The sequence below is a fragment of the Muscardinus avellanarius genome (assembly GCF_963383645.1).
Source record: "Muscardinus avellanarius genome assembly, chromosome: 7".
NCBI lineage: Eukaryota > Metazoa > Chordata > Mammalia > Rodentia > Gliridae > Muscardinus > Muscardinus avellanarius.
Genome location: NC_137793.1, coordinates 67,898,431 through 67,916,080, shown reverse-complemented (window position 1 = coordinate 67,916,080; position 17,650 = coordinate 67,898,431). Strand labels below are relative to the sequence as shown.

Sequence of the window (17,650 nt, the reverse complement as noted above, 5' to 3'; positions counted from 1 at the left end):
ATGGGTTTCACATGGCCACCACCCCACACACTATCTGTAATTTTTCACTTCCCTTACTCTGCTCAAGGCACTGCCCTTCCTGGCTTTTTCTTTAAAACACTGAGACAAGCTGGGCGTGAGGGCACACACTTGTAATCCTAGTACTAGAGAGGCTGAGACAGGAGGATCACACAGGTTCAAAGCCAGCCTCAAATACTTAGTGAGCAACTTAGTGACACCCTGTTTCCAAATAAAAAATAACATAGGTCTGGGAGTGTAGCCTGAAGGTAGCCTCTGGGTTCCATCCCCAGTACCACAAAAATAAATAAATAAAAAATAAAACAGAGACATCTTTCTACAAATCAGAATTAACTTAGCTCCTTATCCTACTAAATAAAATTGATTTCACTACTCTAATATCCAGCTTTGTTGGTCTCTGACAAAAATCACATTAAAAAGAACAATGAAGCCAGGTGTGGTGGTGAAATTATTTGTGATCCCAGTACTTGGGAGGCTGAGACAGGATCATCACAGGGCCGAGGTCAGACTCAGCTACTTAGTGAGGCTCTCTGCAACTTAGTAGACCCTGTTTCAAAATAAAGAATAAAAAATAGGGCTGGGGTAGTAGCACAGAGTAGAATGTCCATGGGTTCCATCGCCAGCACCTCCCCACACAAAAAATCAGCAATGAAACCAAGCAGCTGAGACAGGAGACTGGCAGATTCAAGGTTTACATGCTCAAACTTAGCAAGACCCTGTTTCAAAATAAAAAAATAAGGCCAAGGGTATAGCTCAGAGGTAGACTACCCCTAGATCAGATCTAATCCCCAGTACCAAAATTAAAAAAAGCAATGATTTTCCAGGCATGATGGCACACACCTGTAATCCCAGTACTTGAGAGGCTAAGACAGGAGGATTACAGGTTTAAGAGCAGCCTCTGCAATTGAGGCAAGCCCTCAGAAACTTAGTGAGGCTCTGTTTCAAAATATAAAATGCACTGGGGATGCAACTCAGAGGTAGAACACCCCTGGGTTCAATTCCTAGTACCCAACAAATACACACAAAAAAGCAATGATTCTAAAATTGTCATGAACTTAATAATGAATCACCTAATTTATGACTTAAGGTTTTTTTTGAGATATCAGAAACATTAAAAAGGATGATCAAGAATTTAAAATTAGAATCTTTTCTCTGGAGAATCCGGGTAAGTTAATAAGTGGCTACTAAATGAGTCCTTAGAAACCCTTCGCCACCGGGCGTGGGGGCGCACGCTTGTAATCTCCGCGCTTGGGAGGCGGAAACAGGAGGATCGTGCAGGTTCGATGTCAGCCTCGCTGGCTTAAGAGACCCTGTTTCCAAATAAAAAAAATATAAAATAGGTCTGGGAGAGTAGCCCAGAGGTAGAAAGGTTCCATCCCCAGTACCACAAAAAAAAAAAAAAAGAAAGAAAGAAACCCTTCTGTCCTTCTGTTTCTTCAAGGTAAGGAAAGACGATTACTGGTGTGCACAAAGGAATGTATCACTATGAACTCACTATTATGTACAGTTCTACTGCACCATTAAAAATTTTACCTGTATTCACTCACCAAGTTTTGACAATTCCATCTTCTTTTTAGACCAAGTATAATATTGCAGAAGCCCCCTGTAGGCCTGAACAAGGTTGATTAATATTTCCTGGGAAGATGATTTTTCACCGTATCTCCATGTCTCTGCCTGACTTAGATTTCTATTTGCATCCTCAAGCATTCCATGATGTACAAGATATAATGCATGCTGTAAAGAGATCTAAACCAATAATAAGAAAGAACACACTGTCACTTAAGTCATTAGATGACCATGAGTCAAAAAGCTTGGGAATGACATATACTGAACTAAGTTCTTAATATAAGGATACAAAAGACAGGACACAGTAGCTGATCAACATTTTCAATCCAGCAAAGGAAGACACATGAAACCACACTATGTATGTGAAGGCTAAATTACATAAATATAAACAAAAAATAGTATGATATCATTAAAAGATATAAATACAGGGGCCTTCAAGACAGTGTCCTTGTTTGCATGCCATTTAACAACTCAATAAACCTGGGTAAGTTATTCACCTTTTGAGTTTCACCTATAAGACAATTTTTTTTTTCTTGTGGTACTGGGGATGGAATCCAGGGACCTTCTACCTCCAGACTACACCCGCAACCTATTTTATACTTTATTTGGAAACAGAGTCTCACTAAGTTGCTAAGAGCCTAAGTAGCTGAGTCTAGCTTTGAACCTGTACCATCCTCCGTATCAGCCTCCCAAGTACACACAAGTGCACTACCATGCCTGGTTACATAACACAATTATTAACCCTTTAGAAGAACATCAAAGATTTAATGTTTTTTCCATAGCACCTAATGTCTAATTTGGACTACAGCAAATGACAATATAACTATTTTTAAAATGTCAAATCAGTCAGAGAAACATTTTAACACATGTTCAAGAATGGCTTCATTTCAAATGGAAAGGAAATGTATAATTCTGTTTATACAAATTATCTAGAATGGGCAAATTCATGGAAACAAAAAAATAGACTTGAAGTTGTCAGGGGTTAGGGAGAGGAGGAAATGGGGAATTTCTATTTGGGGTGATGGAAACTTAGAAATAACAGTGATGATGGTAAAACACTGAGCATGTAACTAATGCTATTAAACTGTTCTTAAGAATGTTGTGTTACATATAATTACAATTTGAATATTTGGAAAATAAGAAAAGTAAAAGCAAAATAAAAATGGAACCAGAATGTACATATTTTAGACATTATAGGTCAAACACTTTATTTTTCACAATTTATCAATTCACTGTGATATGAAAACAGCTACTGACAATATGGAAATGAGTAAGTGTGACTATGTTCCAATAAAATTTTATAGTCTTGAAAAAAATTAAAAGCAAAATATTTTCGGGTGTGATGGGACACTTCTGTAATCTCAGTACTTGGGAGGCTGAGACAAGAGGATCACAGGCTCAAGGCCAGCCTCAGCAACTTAGTGAGTTCTTCTGCAACTTAGTGAGACCCTGTTTCAAAACAAAAAAGAATAAAATACAGTTGGGGGTATAGCTCAGAGGTAAAATGCTGCTATACTCTGCCCAAAAAAAGCAAAGTGCTTAAAAATCTATTGAATGTGCTCTTCCAGATAAAAATATACCACAGAGAGAGAGAGAGATACAGCCTTTTGGAAATGTCCTAATCTTTTTCAAGAGAAGTTCCCACTCAAACATTATAAACATTAAAACATTTTTATATTCAACTTTGCGACTTGTTTCACTTTTCCCTTTTACCAAAAGGAAAAACTTGTTTACCAAAAACTCCAACCTGGTTCAAATAACTTAAAATATTTTTGAATTTGGCCCATCATCTACATGAAGTAAGTACATCTTCAATCTCTAAAGGACCTGGTTTTGGCAGCCAAAGATCTATAAAGAAAGGTTTTTTTCAATCCAAGGACATAGAAAATAACTAAAAATCAAGAAGTGAATGGTTCTTACAACACTGCTCTCTTGGTTTCTCTTATTTATCCAGGTGTCTTACCCTTTTTTCTCTATTTGTCTACCTTATCACCAAAACAAGCAATTAATCTATTCAGTCCCATGTTTTCAATTTTGCATATACTTAAAAGAAATTGGCATAGGTACTTTAAAATAGATAAGAAAACAATCCAGGGCTTTTATATCCTTTATGTATTTTTTGAAATGCTCTAATCATTTACCTATTGCTTTTTTCAAAAGAACATAACTCCTAAAAACCTAAGTGGTACATTTGCTGTTCAATTTAAGTTTTTATAGGTGTCCTGTACTTAGGACAATGGGGCTAAACAGGTTAAAAAAAAACTGCAAATATTAATTCTCAGAGCCTATACTCTCACCTTTAAATAATTCAAGACACCAATATTTTTCATCCGGTCAGCAAAGGTATTGAAAGTCTCCACATTGCTTTTGGGGTGATAAAACAGAATTTCACTTCCAAGCTTCCAAATAACCTGTCAAAGAAGAAATTACTATTAAAATAAAAACTCCAACTTGCCATATCTAATTTCTGCATTTCAGGTTTTTTTATTACATCATATAAAATTAATCTTCCTCTAGAGACTACTACTATCATATTTTACTATATTTTACCCAGTAACTCTCAATTACATCTCAACTGATAAAATCTTTACAACTGTTCATATTAATTTTAAAATACCAGATTAAGGATAACAAGGCCATTAGTAAGCTAAAGGTCTCAAAAAGGCAGCTAGGACACATATTAAATACAATTTTTAAAATATTTTTCAGTACCGGGGATTGAACCCAGAGGAATTCTACCTCTGAGCTACACACCCCCAACTACTTTTTCTTTTGAAACAAGGTCTCACTAATTTGCAGAGGGCCTCACCAAATTGCTCAGGCTGGGCATAAAACTGCAATCCTCCTGTCTCAGCCTCCCACGTACTGAGATCAGGCTAAAATTTTTAATTTGTATAGGAAGAATAAGTCAAAGCACAGATTCTGGTAATACTGGCTTATAAACTGGTCTTGGCCGCATCCTTAGCCTCTGCAAAATGAGAGCAACTGACTAAATATTTCCTGAGATATCAATATTATTTATTCTACATTTATACCACTTTAAGAATTTTCATCAAAAACAGACACTCTTAATAAAAAAAAAAACTTTCTCCTCAGATCACCAAAATTTTGGTGAAAGAAAATGGAACTCTATTCATAGAAGCAAGTGTCTACCTGTCATATCCCACTGTAATATACTTTAATAATATCAACTATAAAATTAAAGTGAATTTCAAAAAGCCATTGTTTCTAATAATTTACAGATGTATATAATTTTAGTTCATAACCTAAAATTTCAGTCAATAATTAAACTTTCTTCTTTCAGATTTTTTTGGGGGTATCCATTAGATAACTAATTAATACACTGGTTACTGTATTAGTAAAAGCTATCTGAGATAGTCATGTGAAATTATTTGTGGATAAACTGACTTTTACTATACAAACATTACTCGTGTTAACCAGGCACTGTTTTATCCCTACCTTGGAGAGACAGGCAATAAGAACAGTAATAACTAAACTGGCAAGCGTTATGGGAAGAACGGGAAAGGGCATGGAGATGAGGAGTGCCAGGGTGAAAGCAGATGAGGGGAGTGAGAAATGCAGCAGCCACTTCAAATATTCAAGGCAGATCTCACAGAAAAGGGGACATGAAGGAGGGTAGCCATAGTGATGGCTGAACAAAGTTCTTTCCAAGAAAAAGAAATTAGGCCAGGCGAAGGCAATCAGGTCCACATTAGTAAAAGCAAGGCCAGTGAGGCTGGGAAGAGTAATAAGAGATGAGGCGCATGAAAAACAGTGAGCACATCACACAGGAACTTTATAGGCAACTAAAAGATGTTGGTTTTGACCCTGAGTGAGTGTTTCAGGACAGGAGGGACATGATCTGGCCTATGTTTTAAAAGGTTTGCTAAAATTGTCATTAGGAAAGTAGAAATTTTAACCATGAGTACCACTTTATAATCACTAGGATAGCTATACCTCAAAAAACAATAACAAATATTGGCAAGGATTTGGGGAAAATGGAACCCTCAAATATTGCTGGTAGGAATAAAAAAGTTTTCTCCTCAAGAAGCTAAACACAAGGTCACCATATTATCTATAATTCCACTCCCAAGAGAAATAAAAACAAATATCCATACAAAAACTTGTGCATAACTGTTCTCAGAAATATTTTTTGCAGAGGGTGGTACTAAGGACTGAGCCTAGAAGTGGTCTACCTCTGAGCCACACCCTCAGCCCTTTTTATTTTTTATTTTGAAAAAGGGTCTCAGCTAGGCGTGGTGGCATACACTTGTAATCCCAGTACTTGGGAGGCTGAGACAGGAGGATCACAGGTTCATGGCCCGCCTCAGCTACTTAGTGAGGCCCTCTGCAACTTCGTGAGACCCTGTTTCAAAATAAAGAATAAAAAATAAGGCTGGGGCTATAAGCTCAAAGGTAGAGTGCCCCTGGGTTCCATCCCCAATACCGCAAAAAAACAAAAAGAAAAGAAAAAGGGTCTCACTAAGTTGCTGAAGCTTACCTCGAATGTGTAATCCTCCTGTCCCAGCCTTCCAAGTACTAGGATTATAGGTATATGCCACCATGCCTGGCTCACAGAAGCATTATTTATAAAAACCAAACAGTCTAAGAACTGATGAATGGATATATAAAATGTGGTATATACATATAAAAACTATTATTTGCCAATAAAATAAAAATGAATACTAATACATGCCTTGAAAACATTATGAATGAAAGAAACATTCACAGAAAGCCATCCCACCATAGAAAGTTATAGATTAGTGGCTTCCAAGGATTAGCAATTGGGGGAAGAAATGAGGACAGACTTCATAAAAGTACAGGGTTTCTTTTTGTGAAGAACAAAAATCCTAAATTTAGACTGTGGTAATGGTTGCACAATTCTGAAAATATCTAGAATATTAAACTGCATAATATTAAATTGGGTGAATTATATGGTATGCTAGCGATTCCTCAATAAAACCATTAAAATATAGCAACAATTTAAAAAGATTACACTGAAGACAGGTGTGGTGGTGCACACTTGAAATTCCAGTACTCGGGAGCCCGAGACAGGAGGATCGCAAGTTCACAGCCAACCTCAGCTATGGAGTCAGGCCCTCTGCAACTTAGTGAGATCCTGTTTCAAAATAAAGAATTAAACTGGGTGTGGTGGCACAAGCTTGTAATCCCAGTATTTGGGAGGCTGAAACAGAAGGATCGCGGTCCAGGAACAGCCTCAGCTACTTAGTGAGGCTCTGTGCAACTCAGTGGGACCATTTCAAAATAAAGAATAAAAAAAAAAAAAAATAAGGCTGGAGCTGTAGCTCAGAGGTAGAGTGCCCCTGGGTTGAAACCCCAGTGCCACAAAAAAAAAAAAAAAAAAAGATGACACTGAGCCACAAATGGTGGTACATGGTTTTAAGCCCAGTACTTGAGAGGCTGAAAGAGGAGGATCACAGGTTTGCTACCAGCGTCAGCTACTTAGTGAGACCCCCCCCCCCCACTTAGTGAGGCACTGTTTCAAAGTAGAGAATAAAAAATAGGTCTGAGGGTGTAGCTTGGAGATAAAATGCCCCTCGGTTCAATCCCCAGCAATGAAAATTAAAAAAAATAATTACACTGGTTGAAGAACAACTCTCTCAAGGAGTTTTGCTGAGAAAGACTAACAAACAAATGTAGTCTGTGATACCAGGAATCAAAAGATCATCTTAAAACAGAATAATTAAAATGTTTGTTGTATGACGATGGAAAACATAGAGAAGGAAAAATAATAGCACAAAGAAAGATGGAAGAATCACTAGAATGAATGAAGACTGGTGAATCAGAGAATTCAGAGTTCGCACTATTTTAGTCTTTTTTTTTTTTTTTTTTTTTTTTTTGTGGATCTGGTGATGGAACCCAGGGGCATTCAACCTCCGAGCTACACCCCCTGCCCTATTTTTTGTTCTTTATTTTGAAACCGGGTCTCACTGAGTTGCAGAGGGCCTCAATAAGTAGCTGAGGCTGTCCATGAACCACAATCCTTCATCTCAGCCTCCTGAATGCTGGGATTACAAGCGCGCGCCACCACACCTGGCTATTTTAGTCTTCTTAAATGGGTAAAAGTGGTATGTAATAAAAACGTCCTGATATAAACTCTCCACCCAAAATTACTTTTACTAGCTTTTAGTGAAGTCAGCTGGAGATCCCACAAAAGCGACTGTGTATAGAGCTAAAAGAAACTGCTAAGAATGGGCTATTTTCAACAGACTCACTTTACCTCAGGTGCAGCCTGCCTTTTGTAGCTGTCCAAATCTTCCAAGGTCTGCAAATAACTGTGCATGTATTCTGCAGCTTGCTGCCACTGGTGCTTAAGCAGAGCTTCTTGGATAAAATTTAAACAAGCATTTGTTGTCTGAGCAAAATCTTTCTTCTTTTTCCCTCCAGTCACTATAAAGATGAAAGACAAAAGAGTTTTTACCCATAGAGGCTTCAATTTAACTATGCAAAAAAACTAACTGGTATAAGCACAAGGTTTGTTGTTGCTGTTGTTGTTGTTGTTGTTGTTGTTCTTTGTGGGGTTTTTTTTGCAGCACCAAGGATTGAACCCTGGGGCATTCTACCCCTGAGCTACAACATCAGCCCTATTTTTTATTATTTTGAAACAGGGTCTCACTAAGACCAAGAACCTGCAATCACCTGTCTTAGCCTCCTAAGTACTGGGATTATAAGCATGCGCCACCACATATGGCAAGCACAAATTTTTGCAAGTAGGATAGTCTCAGTATCAAACCAGCTTTGCTTGGACAACCCCTTCCACACTGTATTGTTTTTTAGCAAATACAAAAAGTCTAAATTTATATTCTTGAGCCACCAAGTCATCATATCCTTCGAATCTCATTTAATCATCCCTGTATTCGATAATTTGGGAAGAATCAACAAGGTTCTCAAAAACAAAGGCCCTGGTATTTACAATGAGTAAGAATTAACAGGATCTCCTATGTAAGAATAGTCTTTCTTATATACCAATATTCTGAAAACTCTAGGAGTTTTTTTTGTTGTTATTGTTGTTTTGTTTTGTGGGGTTTTTTTTGTTGTTGTTTGTTTGTGTAAGAATGGGGATTGAACATGGGGCACTCTATCACTACACTACACCCACAAGTTTCTAATTTTTTTTTTTTTTTTTTTTTTTTTTTGGTGGTACTGGGGTTCCTAGAAACCCTTCTACCTCCGGGTTACACTCCCAGACCTATTTTATATTTTTATTTGGAAACAGGGTCTCTTAATCTTAAGCCAGTGAGGCTGGCTTCAAACCTGTGTGATCCTCTTGTCTCTGCCTCCCAAGCACAGGGATTACAAGCATGCGCCACCACGCCCGGCTTTTTTAATTTATTTTAAGACAGGGTTTTACTAAGTTACCCAGGCTAGTCTCTAACTTTCAGTCCTCCTGCCTGAGCCTCCCAAGTAGCTGTACTTTAGACATGTACCACTGGGCACAGTGGGGCTTTTGATTTTTAAGGACCAAGGACCCAGTAATTCAATAATATTAAATACAAATGAAATTAAAACAGCTGTAGACATTAACATTTGTATTCAGGATAAAGTACTGGAAATTCCCATGTTAAGCATATTTGGACTTAGTTTCAGCTCCATTATATGAGTGAGTGGTTACACTGTATTCTGTTATTCCCTTTCCACCCAACAACCAGATCCCTTTAGGCCAGCAGTCTTGCAGCTGTGTACCTTTCCCTGCAAGCACACAAAGACCAACAGGGGTCATACAAATAATCAAAATTTTTAAATAATCAAATTCCAGATTTCCTACTTCCTTGTATGCTCTTTCCTAAAATGAATTTTCTTCAGTGCTTTGTCTATAGTCTAGGCTTCAAAGGTGGTGCACGCTTATGATCCCAATACTTGGGAGGCTGAGACAGGAGGACTGTAAATTTGAAGCCAGCCTCAGCTACTTAGTGAGGCTCTCAGCAACTTAGTGAGACTCTGTTTCCAAATAAAATAGAAAATTGGTTTGAAGTATAGCTCGGAAGTAGGAGACCCCTGGGTTCCACCCCCAGTACCACAAAAAAAAAAAAAAAAAGAAAAAAGTGATAATTTTTTTTTTGAGTACTGAGAATTGAACCCTGGGTCATTCTACCTCCAAGCTACACCCCCAGCCCTATTTTTCATTCTTTATTTTGAAACAAGGTCTCACTAAGTTGCAAAGGGCCTAAGTACCTGAGGTTGGGCGGAGAAACTGTGATCCTCCTGTCTCAGCAGTACTAAAATTACAAGCATGCGTCACCACACCTAGTGAAAAAACTGAATGATTCTAACATCTTCTTTTTCAAATCAGGTGATTCTAAATTCTTTATTTACCAAAACTACAGAATGACCTAATAATTTTAACAGGATATTTTGTAGTTTTCATTAATAATTCACAAGTCAAAAAATTGATAAACTCTATTCATTGCCATCTACTTCGCGATGTGCCTAAAGTTTCTCAGTTTACTACTAAACTGAGAATTTTACTATTTTATTATTAAAAATAGAATTCATGTAAGATGTTTTCTCATTCTAAAAATACTAAAAAGTTACACAGGTATATGAATTGGAAAAAAATGATAACCCTATATATTTTATTATTAAAAGTAGACTGAAATTTACTTTGCATTCTTAAAATTTAAGCAAACTTTTATATTATTTTGATCAGCTGTGTAAAAATACTAATTAGAATCATGTCTCAACCAAGAAATTTTTTAACACTTACGTCCAAAGGCAAAAGTTGTTTTTGTTTCGTTTTGTTTTGTTTTGTTTTTGGTGGTACTGGGGTTCCTAGAAGCCCTTCTACCTCCGGGCTACACTCCCAGACCTATTTTTATATTTTTTTTATTTGGAAACAGGGTCTCGTAAACCAGCGCGGCTGGCTTCGAACTAGCGCAATCCTTCAGTCTCCGCCTCCCAAGCCTGGGGATTACAAGCATGCACCACCACGCCCAGCGGCAAAGGATTTTTTTAAAAATTACTATGGTTCGCCGGGCGGTGGCGCACGCTTGTAATCCCCGTGCTTGGGAGGCAGAGACAGGAGGATCGCGCAGGTTCGAAGCTAGCCGCGCGCGCTGGCTTAGGAGAGACCCTGTTTCCAAACAAAAATCTAAAAATAGGTCTGGGAGTATAGCCTGGAGGTAGAAGGACTTCCAGGAACCCCAGTACCACCAAAAAAAAAAAAAAATACTATGGTTCTCTTTTTGCTTACAGCCCGAAAAAACAAATCCTCACATACCCCTTTCTTAAAAATTTAAGTAGCTTGTTTATTCATTTTGTACTAATATTGGATTTTACTACCTCATTGTATTAAAGTTAAAATGGTTCTATATAATTTCTTCTTCACTTACCTACAGTGTCTATATGCTTTTGAAGCCAGGGAAAATGCATTCCTGTACCAGAGTGCAGAGCCGTGTCCTCCTCTGCATGCTCCGTCACAGGCCTTAGGAATTCTTCACTGAAATCACTCATTATCTATTCCAAACTGAAAGTATCGATTACTTTTGGTGCATCCTACTTCACAGACTTCTGAGTTGTACAGAAAAAGTCCATCTTTTCATTTAAATATTGCTTGACCATCAAAATCCATTGTCTCTGGCAGCTCTTTGAAAGTAAAAAATGAAGGATTTAATTATGTAAGCAACAGTCAAAATAAATGATTTGTTAAAAAAAAGACTAAACTACTATGTCTCAAGCACATGCAGAGATAAGATACTGCCTCTTAATTTAAAAAAACCTCAAGTCTAGAAGAAGAAACAGCAAAACTATATAATGAGTATAAGAAGGACATTAGTAGTAACCAGTATTAATGAAGCTATTACTATATATCTGGCCTACACATGATTTAATCTTGGGGTGGAGATGTAGTTCAGTTGCCTACTATATATTATACATATGTATTATTTGTATCATATTTTTATAAATTATCTGCTTATATATTATTTGATATACTATCTGTTTCAAATATATTAAAGTATAAACACTATTGTATATTTATATATTTACTTGCATAATATATGCACATATTATATAAGCAATGTATATAAATATATGACCTCATGACCTCTACGTAATATGTATTTGTGTCATATAATTGTACATATAATACACATATATAACATATGCTACATATTTAAGTATTGTTAGTCATATGTTACATGTGTATATACACATATAAATTATATATAAGCATATGTATAATGTATACATGTTAGTGAATATGTGTACTTTATTGTATATACTTTTTAAGATATATAACTTATATATTTGTTATTTATGTAATATATACATAACATATATTATGTAAGTGATATAAAATGTATACAGCCTCATGCACGTATATTTATATGTAAATAAATACATGTTTACATAACATGTAAAAGTACATGTGTTACATATAACATGTTACATATTTACATTGTTTATATTTATGCATGCATGCACATATATATCTAATTTAATCTTCACAACTATCCTGAAGTGGGTATTATTTTCTTCTATGTTAAGTCACAAAAAAATGAAGAGTCCGAAAACACAGAGAACACAAAACAGGACTGTAATAAGGAGGGACAACGAACCTAGAAAGACAATCATCCTTAAAATGCCCAGAAGCCCTCTCCCTCATTCGCCTTATCAAACTGAGCCTGGAGTGAGAGCTCACGCCTGTAATCCTAGTACTTCGAAAGGTGAGACAGGAGGATTGCAGGTTCGAGGACAGCCTCACCAATGTAGCCAGACTTCCAGACACCTAGAGAGTCCCTGTTTCAAAACAAAAAATAAATAAAAAAGATTGGGAGTGTAGTTCCGAAGTAGACTGCTCCTGGGTTCAATACTCAGTTAGCACACAAAAAAATCTTCAAATACCATCTCTTAGAATTTTTCCAATTCTCCCTCCTCTCTGCAATTCTAAAACATTACCCCATTTCAGGACACCTTCAAACTCGATCACTGCACGGGCTTTCTGAAGAGTCACCTTGCCTCAAATTTTGCTTCTCCACATTATGTCCAGAGTAAATCTTTAAAATCAAATTGTGTGCCGGGCGTGGTGCTGCACACTTGTAATTCCAGTACTCGGAGGCTGAGACAGCAGGATCGCAGGTTCACAGCCAACCTCAGCAACCTCCTGAGGCCCTCTGCAACTTAGTAAGACCTTGTTTCAAAGTAAAATTTTAATAAATATAAAAAATCGGGTTGGGGGGCGTAGCTCAGAAGCAGAATGGTCTTGAGTTCAATCCTTACTACCACACACACAAAAAAAAATCAAATTCTATGACTAAGAACAGGAATTTGGAATAACAACTAAATCTGAATCCAACCCACCATGTACTGTGAGGAATCATGACACAAATCCTTCCTTCCCAAATTTCCAAAATCCCAAGTTGGCGCCACGCGGTTGCCAAGGTAACCAAAGCTTCTACACCTGTCTCGTTCTATGAACCCAAAGTATCAGAGCACTAAAAGAAAATATCTAGAGGAAAACACAGATGAATCCTAGCACAAACTTTTTGTGTTCCCCTTTAATTGCAGAAACTACGAACGACATCAGGGGCACTTACCAATGTACAGCCGGAGAGCCTCCGTGAAGATAAACTGCCGCCAGACAAACTCCTTTGCAGGATGAAGACACCCTTACCGGAAGCGGCTAGCAAGCACTTCCTATGCGCATGCGCAGAGGCGGCCTCAGCGGCCCGGCGACTCGCAGACGTAGCCCCGCCCCTAACCCTTCCCCCGGCGCGGAACGTGCGTCCTCACCTCGACCCCGGAAGCGATTTCACGAATTGACCCAGGAAGTAATTGTAGACTGCCGCCTTCCCTTTCGTTTGGCTTGAGGTTTATATCGCTCACGGCCAGAAGACTTTCAATACAAATGGAGATTATCTTTGGGGGGAGGGGTTGGGGGAGAGTGGGAGGGCGTCTGGAAGGGAGCAGCAGTCAAAAGAGCAGAATGTCACTTCATCCGAGAAGGTTATTGCATGATGGCACCTTATTTTGTTCTGAGCTTTGGAACACACGTGCAAATGGAGACGTGGGTGGTGGTACTGACAAGAAAAAACCATTTTAAAAATCTTTTGTTTCCTTAAAAAGTCTTATCTTTTATTACAATATTAGCTTTCAATATGAGACTCGACTGCATTCTTTACTATTTAGGCAAAAAATCCTTTTTTTAAGAATCAACATGGTTGGTTCTGGGACCCATGTGCCTTCATCTTTGATATGGGACATAGACAACTATATAAAATAAGAGGTCGAAAGTAGGTTAATTAAACCATGCACGATGAGGGACAACTGAGATATTCTAGAGAAGACAGCTCTGGAAAAGTGTCAGTGTACATGAGAACACATACTTCTCTAGTGTTTGAAGTGTTCTATGAAAGAAGGGTCAGACGAGAATTTCATACTGATGTAGGATAGAAGAAATAAGTAGGTAGAAAAGAGACAGACAGGAAGGAAAAGTAAAATATAGCTTGAATATAAGAACTTGGAGCTGAAGTGCTTCTACCTCTAGTCCACAAACCAGTTCTCTTTCCCAGGCCTGACTCTCCCATAAATTCCTGGGAAACCTGTAGATCCTAGAGTTAACAATATTTCTGAGAAAACCTATAATTCAGGATATTCCAGCTTATCCATCAACCAGCTAATGAGGACCCCAATCAGCCTGAAGACCCTAAGGCTGACCAGAACACCAGACCATCAGGAAGTGCCTTGGGACTACTGGAATAAGCTCATCTACCATAAGGCTGCCAGACCACCTGCCCACCATAAACCGCCTTGAGACTACGGACTGAGTTCATCCTCGCATACCTATGTCTCTAGCCCACCCCTCACAAAAGTCCCCTATAAGAAGAGAACCCTGAACTCCCCCAAATGCCTTCCTCATCTTGAGGGGCCTACATTCTTTCTTGAATGTGTGTTTCCTCATCTTTTCCCCAAATAAACCTCTGTCTATGTCTCTAACCGGAGCGTGCTGAAATTCTTTTCTGTCACATTAGCCAAGGACCCTGCTGACCCTGAGTTCCTGAGCTGAGAGCTCACCCCAACAATACCACCAGAAAGAGCTCTGACAAGTCCAAGCTAAAGAGCGACTAGCAGGGTATGGTGATGCTCACTTTAATCCCTGCATTTTGGAGGCTGACCTACAAGGATCGCTGTTCAGGTGCAGCCTCAGCTACTTGGGTCCTTTGCAACTCACTGAGACCCTGTTGTTTTTTGTTTGTTTTTGCTTTTTGCAGGTCTGGGGATGGAACCCAGGGGCATTCGACCTCCAAGCTACACTCCCTGCCCTATTTTTTATTCTTTATTTTGGAACAGGGTCTCACTAAGTTGCAGAAGGCCTCACTAAGTAGCTCAGGCTGGCCACGAACTAAGATCCTCCTGTCTCAGCCTCCAGAATGCTGGGATTATAACCGTTGGACACCACGCCCGACTGAGACCCTGTTTTAAAATAAAGAATTAAAAATAGTGGTGTAGCCCAGAGGTAGAATGCCCCTGGGTTCCATCCCCAGTACCACAAAAAGAAAGAACTTTAAATTGTTTATTATGAAAAAGTTTGGTTTGAAACTAAGACTGCCCAAATAATGACTCTCGGAGAGCACTCTGAATTTCCTCTCTGAGAGTGAACCATTTGAATAGAATCAAAGTATCACAGGAGAAAGTTTAAAATCTAGTAAAAATTTTCAAATGGATTTCATAAAATACCAGGAAATAGTTGATTCTGTCTTGCCTTCATGAACAGGATGCAGTAGTCATAAACTTGCAAGAAAAGTTTTTCTAGTATTCTTTGTGTTATTAGTTCATGGCCTCGCTCAAACTTTTGCTCTCACTCTATAGGCAAAACTAACTTAAATAATATCAGGCAGGGGAACACACAAGATAACATAGTCATTAGCTTTTAGTCTAGAGGCTTGGTCTGGCTACATTTTTTCTCCCTTGTCATGAGAGGTATAGGTTCACCAAAAACCATCAGAACCGATAAGTATGTGGCTAAAAATTGATGCTGTCGTGAAAATGTGGAAGAATTTTCTGATTTTCCTTAAAGTTCAAAACTGTCTAAGCTGGGTGTGGTGTACACACTTGTAATTCCAGTACTTGGGAGGCTGAGTCAGGAAGATCACGGTTGGCTGACAGCCTCAGCTACTTAGTGAGGCCCTCTACAACTTAGTGAGATCTTGTTTCAAAATAAAGAATAAAAACTAAGCCAGGCGTGGTGGCACAGGCTTGTAATCCCAGTATTCTGGAGGCTGAAACTAGAGGATCACAGTTCATGGACAGCCTCAGCTACTTAGTGAGGCCCTGTTTCAAAATAAAGAATAAAAATAGAGTAGGGGATGTGCCTCGGGAGGTCAAATGCCCCTGGGTTCCATCCCCAGACCTGCAAAAAAAAAAAAAAAAAAAAAGAATAAAAACTAAGGCTGGGGGTTTAGCTCAGAGGTAGAATGCCCTTGGTTCTATCCTTAGTTTCGCAAAATAAAATAAAATAAAATAAAATAAAAGTCTCTAGACAGCAGTAGATAAATGTGAGAAAATGAAGAACTATTATCTTCATATGTCCTACAGACCACTTTCCTTTCCCAAAGTACACTTTTGGTAGAAAACTGTGTTGAGAAGAGAACCCCCTAAAAATGTTGTATCACATTCAGTAGCAAGATAAAAAAAAATCAGCATGACAAAATGAAAACATAAAGCAAACAAAAGACTTTCTAGATTCCAATCTAGAAGAAAACATATACCAAGAGAAAGAAAAATGTTTTCATGCTCGTTTATCACCAAGGGGCAACTTACTTCAGTGAAAAAATACATTTTTAAAAGCTACAGACTGTCATTTAAAAATATTATTCCCTTGGACCTTTTCTATACAATGTATTAAACTAAAAACTTTACACAACTAATTGAAGAGATAAAATCATAAACAACACTATATCAAAGCTAACAATATGTGTGTGTGCGTGTGCATGTGCGTGTGTGTGTTTGTGTGTGTGGTACTGGGATGGAACCCAGGGGCTTTTTTACCTCTGGGCTATACTCTCAGATCTTTTTTATACTTTATTTGGAAACAAGGTCTCACTAAGTTGCTGAGAGCCTCACTAACTAGCTGAGGCAGGCTTTGAGCCTGTAAGATCCTCCTGTCTCAGCCTCCCAAGCACTGGGATTACAAGTGCCAGGCAGAACTAATAATATGAATCAAAAAGAATGTGGCAAAAGTGAAGCACAAAAACAAAAACAAAATATCTCACATAGTAATGTAGAAAAGATATTATCCAACTATAAATTCCCCAAATGCATGGACCAAGATCTTACCCAACACTCAAACATGTGAGAAGACTATCTTCAAAGGAACAAATTCATTTCCCTTCTCTGGTACCCTGATCCAGGCTCTAAAAAAGCTCATCCCTATGCTGCTGAAGAGAGTCCATTTAAAGAACAACAAAGAAAGGTAGATTCCATGAAGCCAACAGTCAGCCCCTTTGTTCCAGATATACAAAGGCTATCTCAGATCTTACAGGCTGAACACAACTACATGAGTGAGTCTAGTCAAAAACAGATGGAGCATAAGTAAGCTGAGGCTTGTACAAATTGCTGACGTACAAAATTGCGAGCAATAAAATGATTTATGTTTTATTTTAAACCACTAAATTTGAGGGTGGTTTGTGATACAGCTCTAGATAACTGAAACACTGATAATGACAATGCTTTTTCCACCTATTTTTCATTACCAGTCTTAGAGATAACCTAGTTAATTACTACTGGGATCAGAAAACAAATTCTGTTTGTTTTACAAAAAAAAACTACAAAATTTTTGAGACTTATATTGCCAAAAGTATAGCCTATCTCGTAAATGTTCCATGAGTACTCGAAAAGAATATATATTCTGGAGTTATTGAGCATTGCCTATCAATGTCAATGAAGTTAAGGTGGTTAATAGTTTTGTCTTTTTATATAATATTACTATCAAAGCTGGGTGTGGTGGCGTATGCTTGTAACCCCAGTACTTGGTTCCAGTAATCCCAGTACTCTGGGTTCAGGACAGCCTCAGCTACTTAGTGAGCCCTTCTGAAACTTAGTGAGAACT

The 17,650-nt window shown here is 38.1% G+C and overlaps 1 protein-coding gene across 1 annotated transcript in view; it reads right to left on the bottom strand.

Moving 5' to 3' along the window:
- TAF1A (TATA-box binding protein associated factor, RNA polymerase I subunit A) overlaps nt 1-11,055 on the bottom strand; it is a gene marked incomplete at both ends in the record, with an annotated part of 38,132 nt that extends 27,077 nt beyond the window's left edge. Inside the window, 4 exons of the mRNA XM_080698705.1 lie at nt 1,566-1,764; nt 3,882-3,995; nt 7,826-7,995; nt 10,935-11,055. Coding sequence (XP_080554831.1) covers nt 1,566-1,764; nt 3,882-3,995; nt 7,826-7,995; nt 10,935-11,055 — 604 coding nt within the window. The remainder of the gene's footprint in view (nt 1-1,565; nt 1,765-3,881; nt 3,996-7,825; nt 7,996-10,934) is intronic.
- Nucleotides 11,056-17,650: the final 6,595 nt, after the last annotated feature.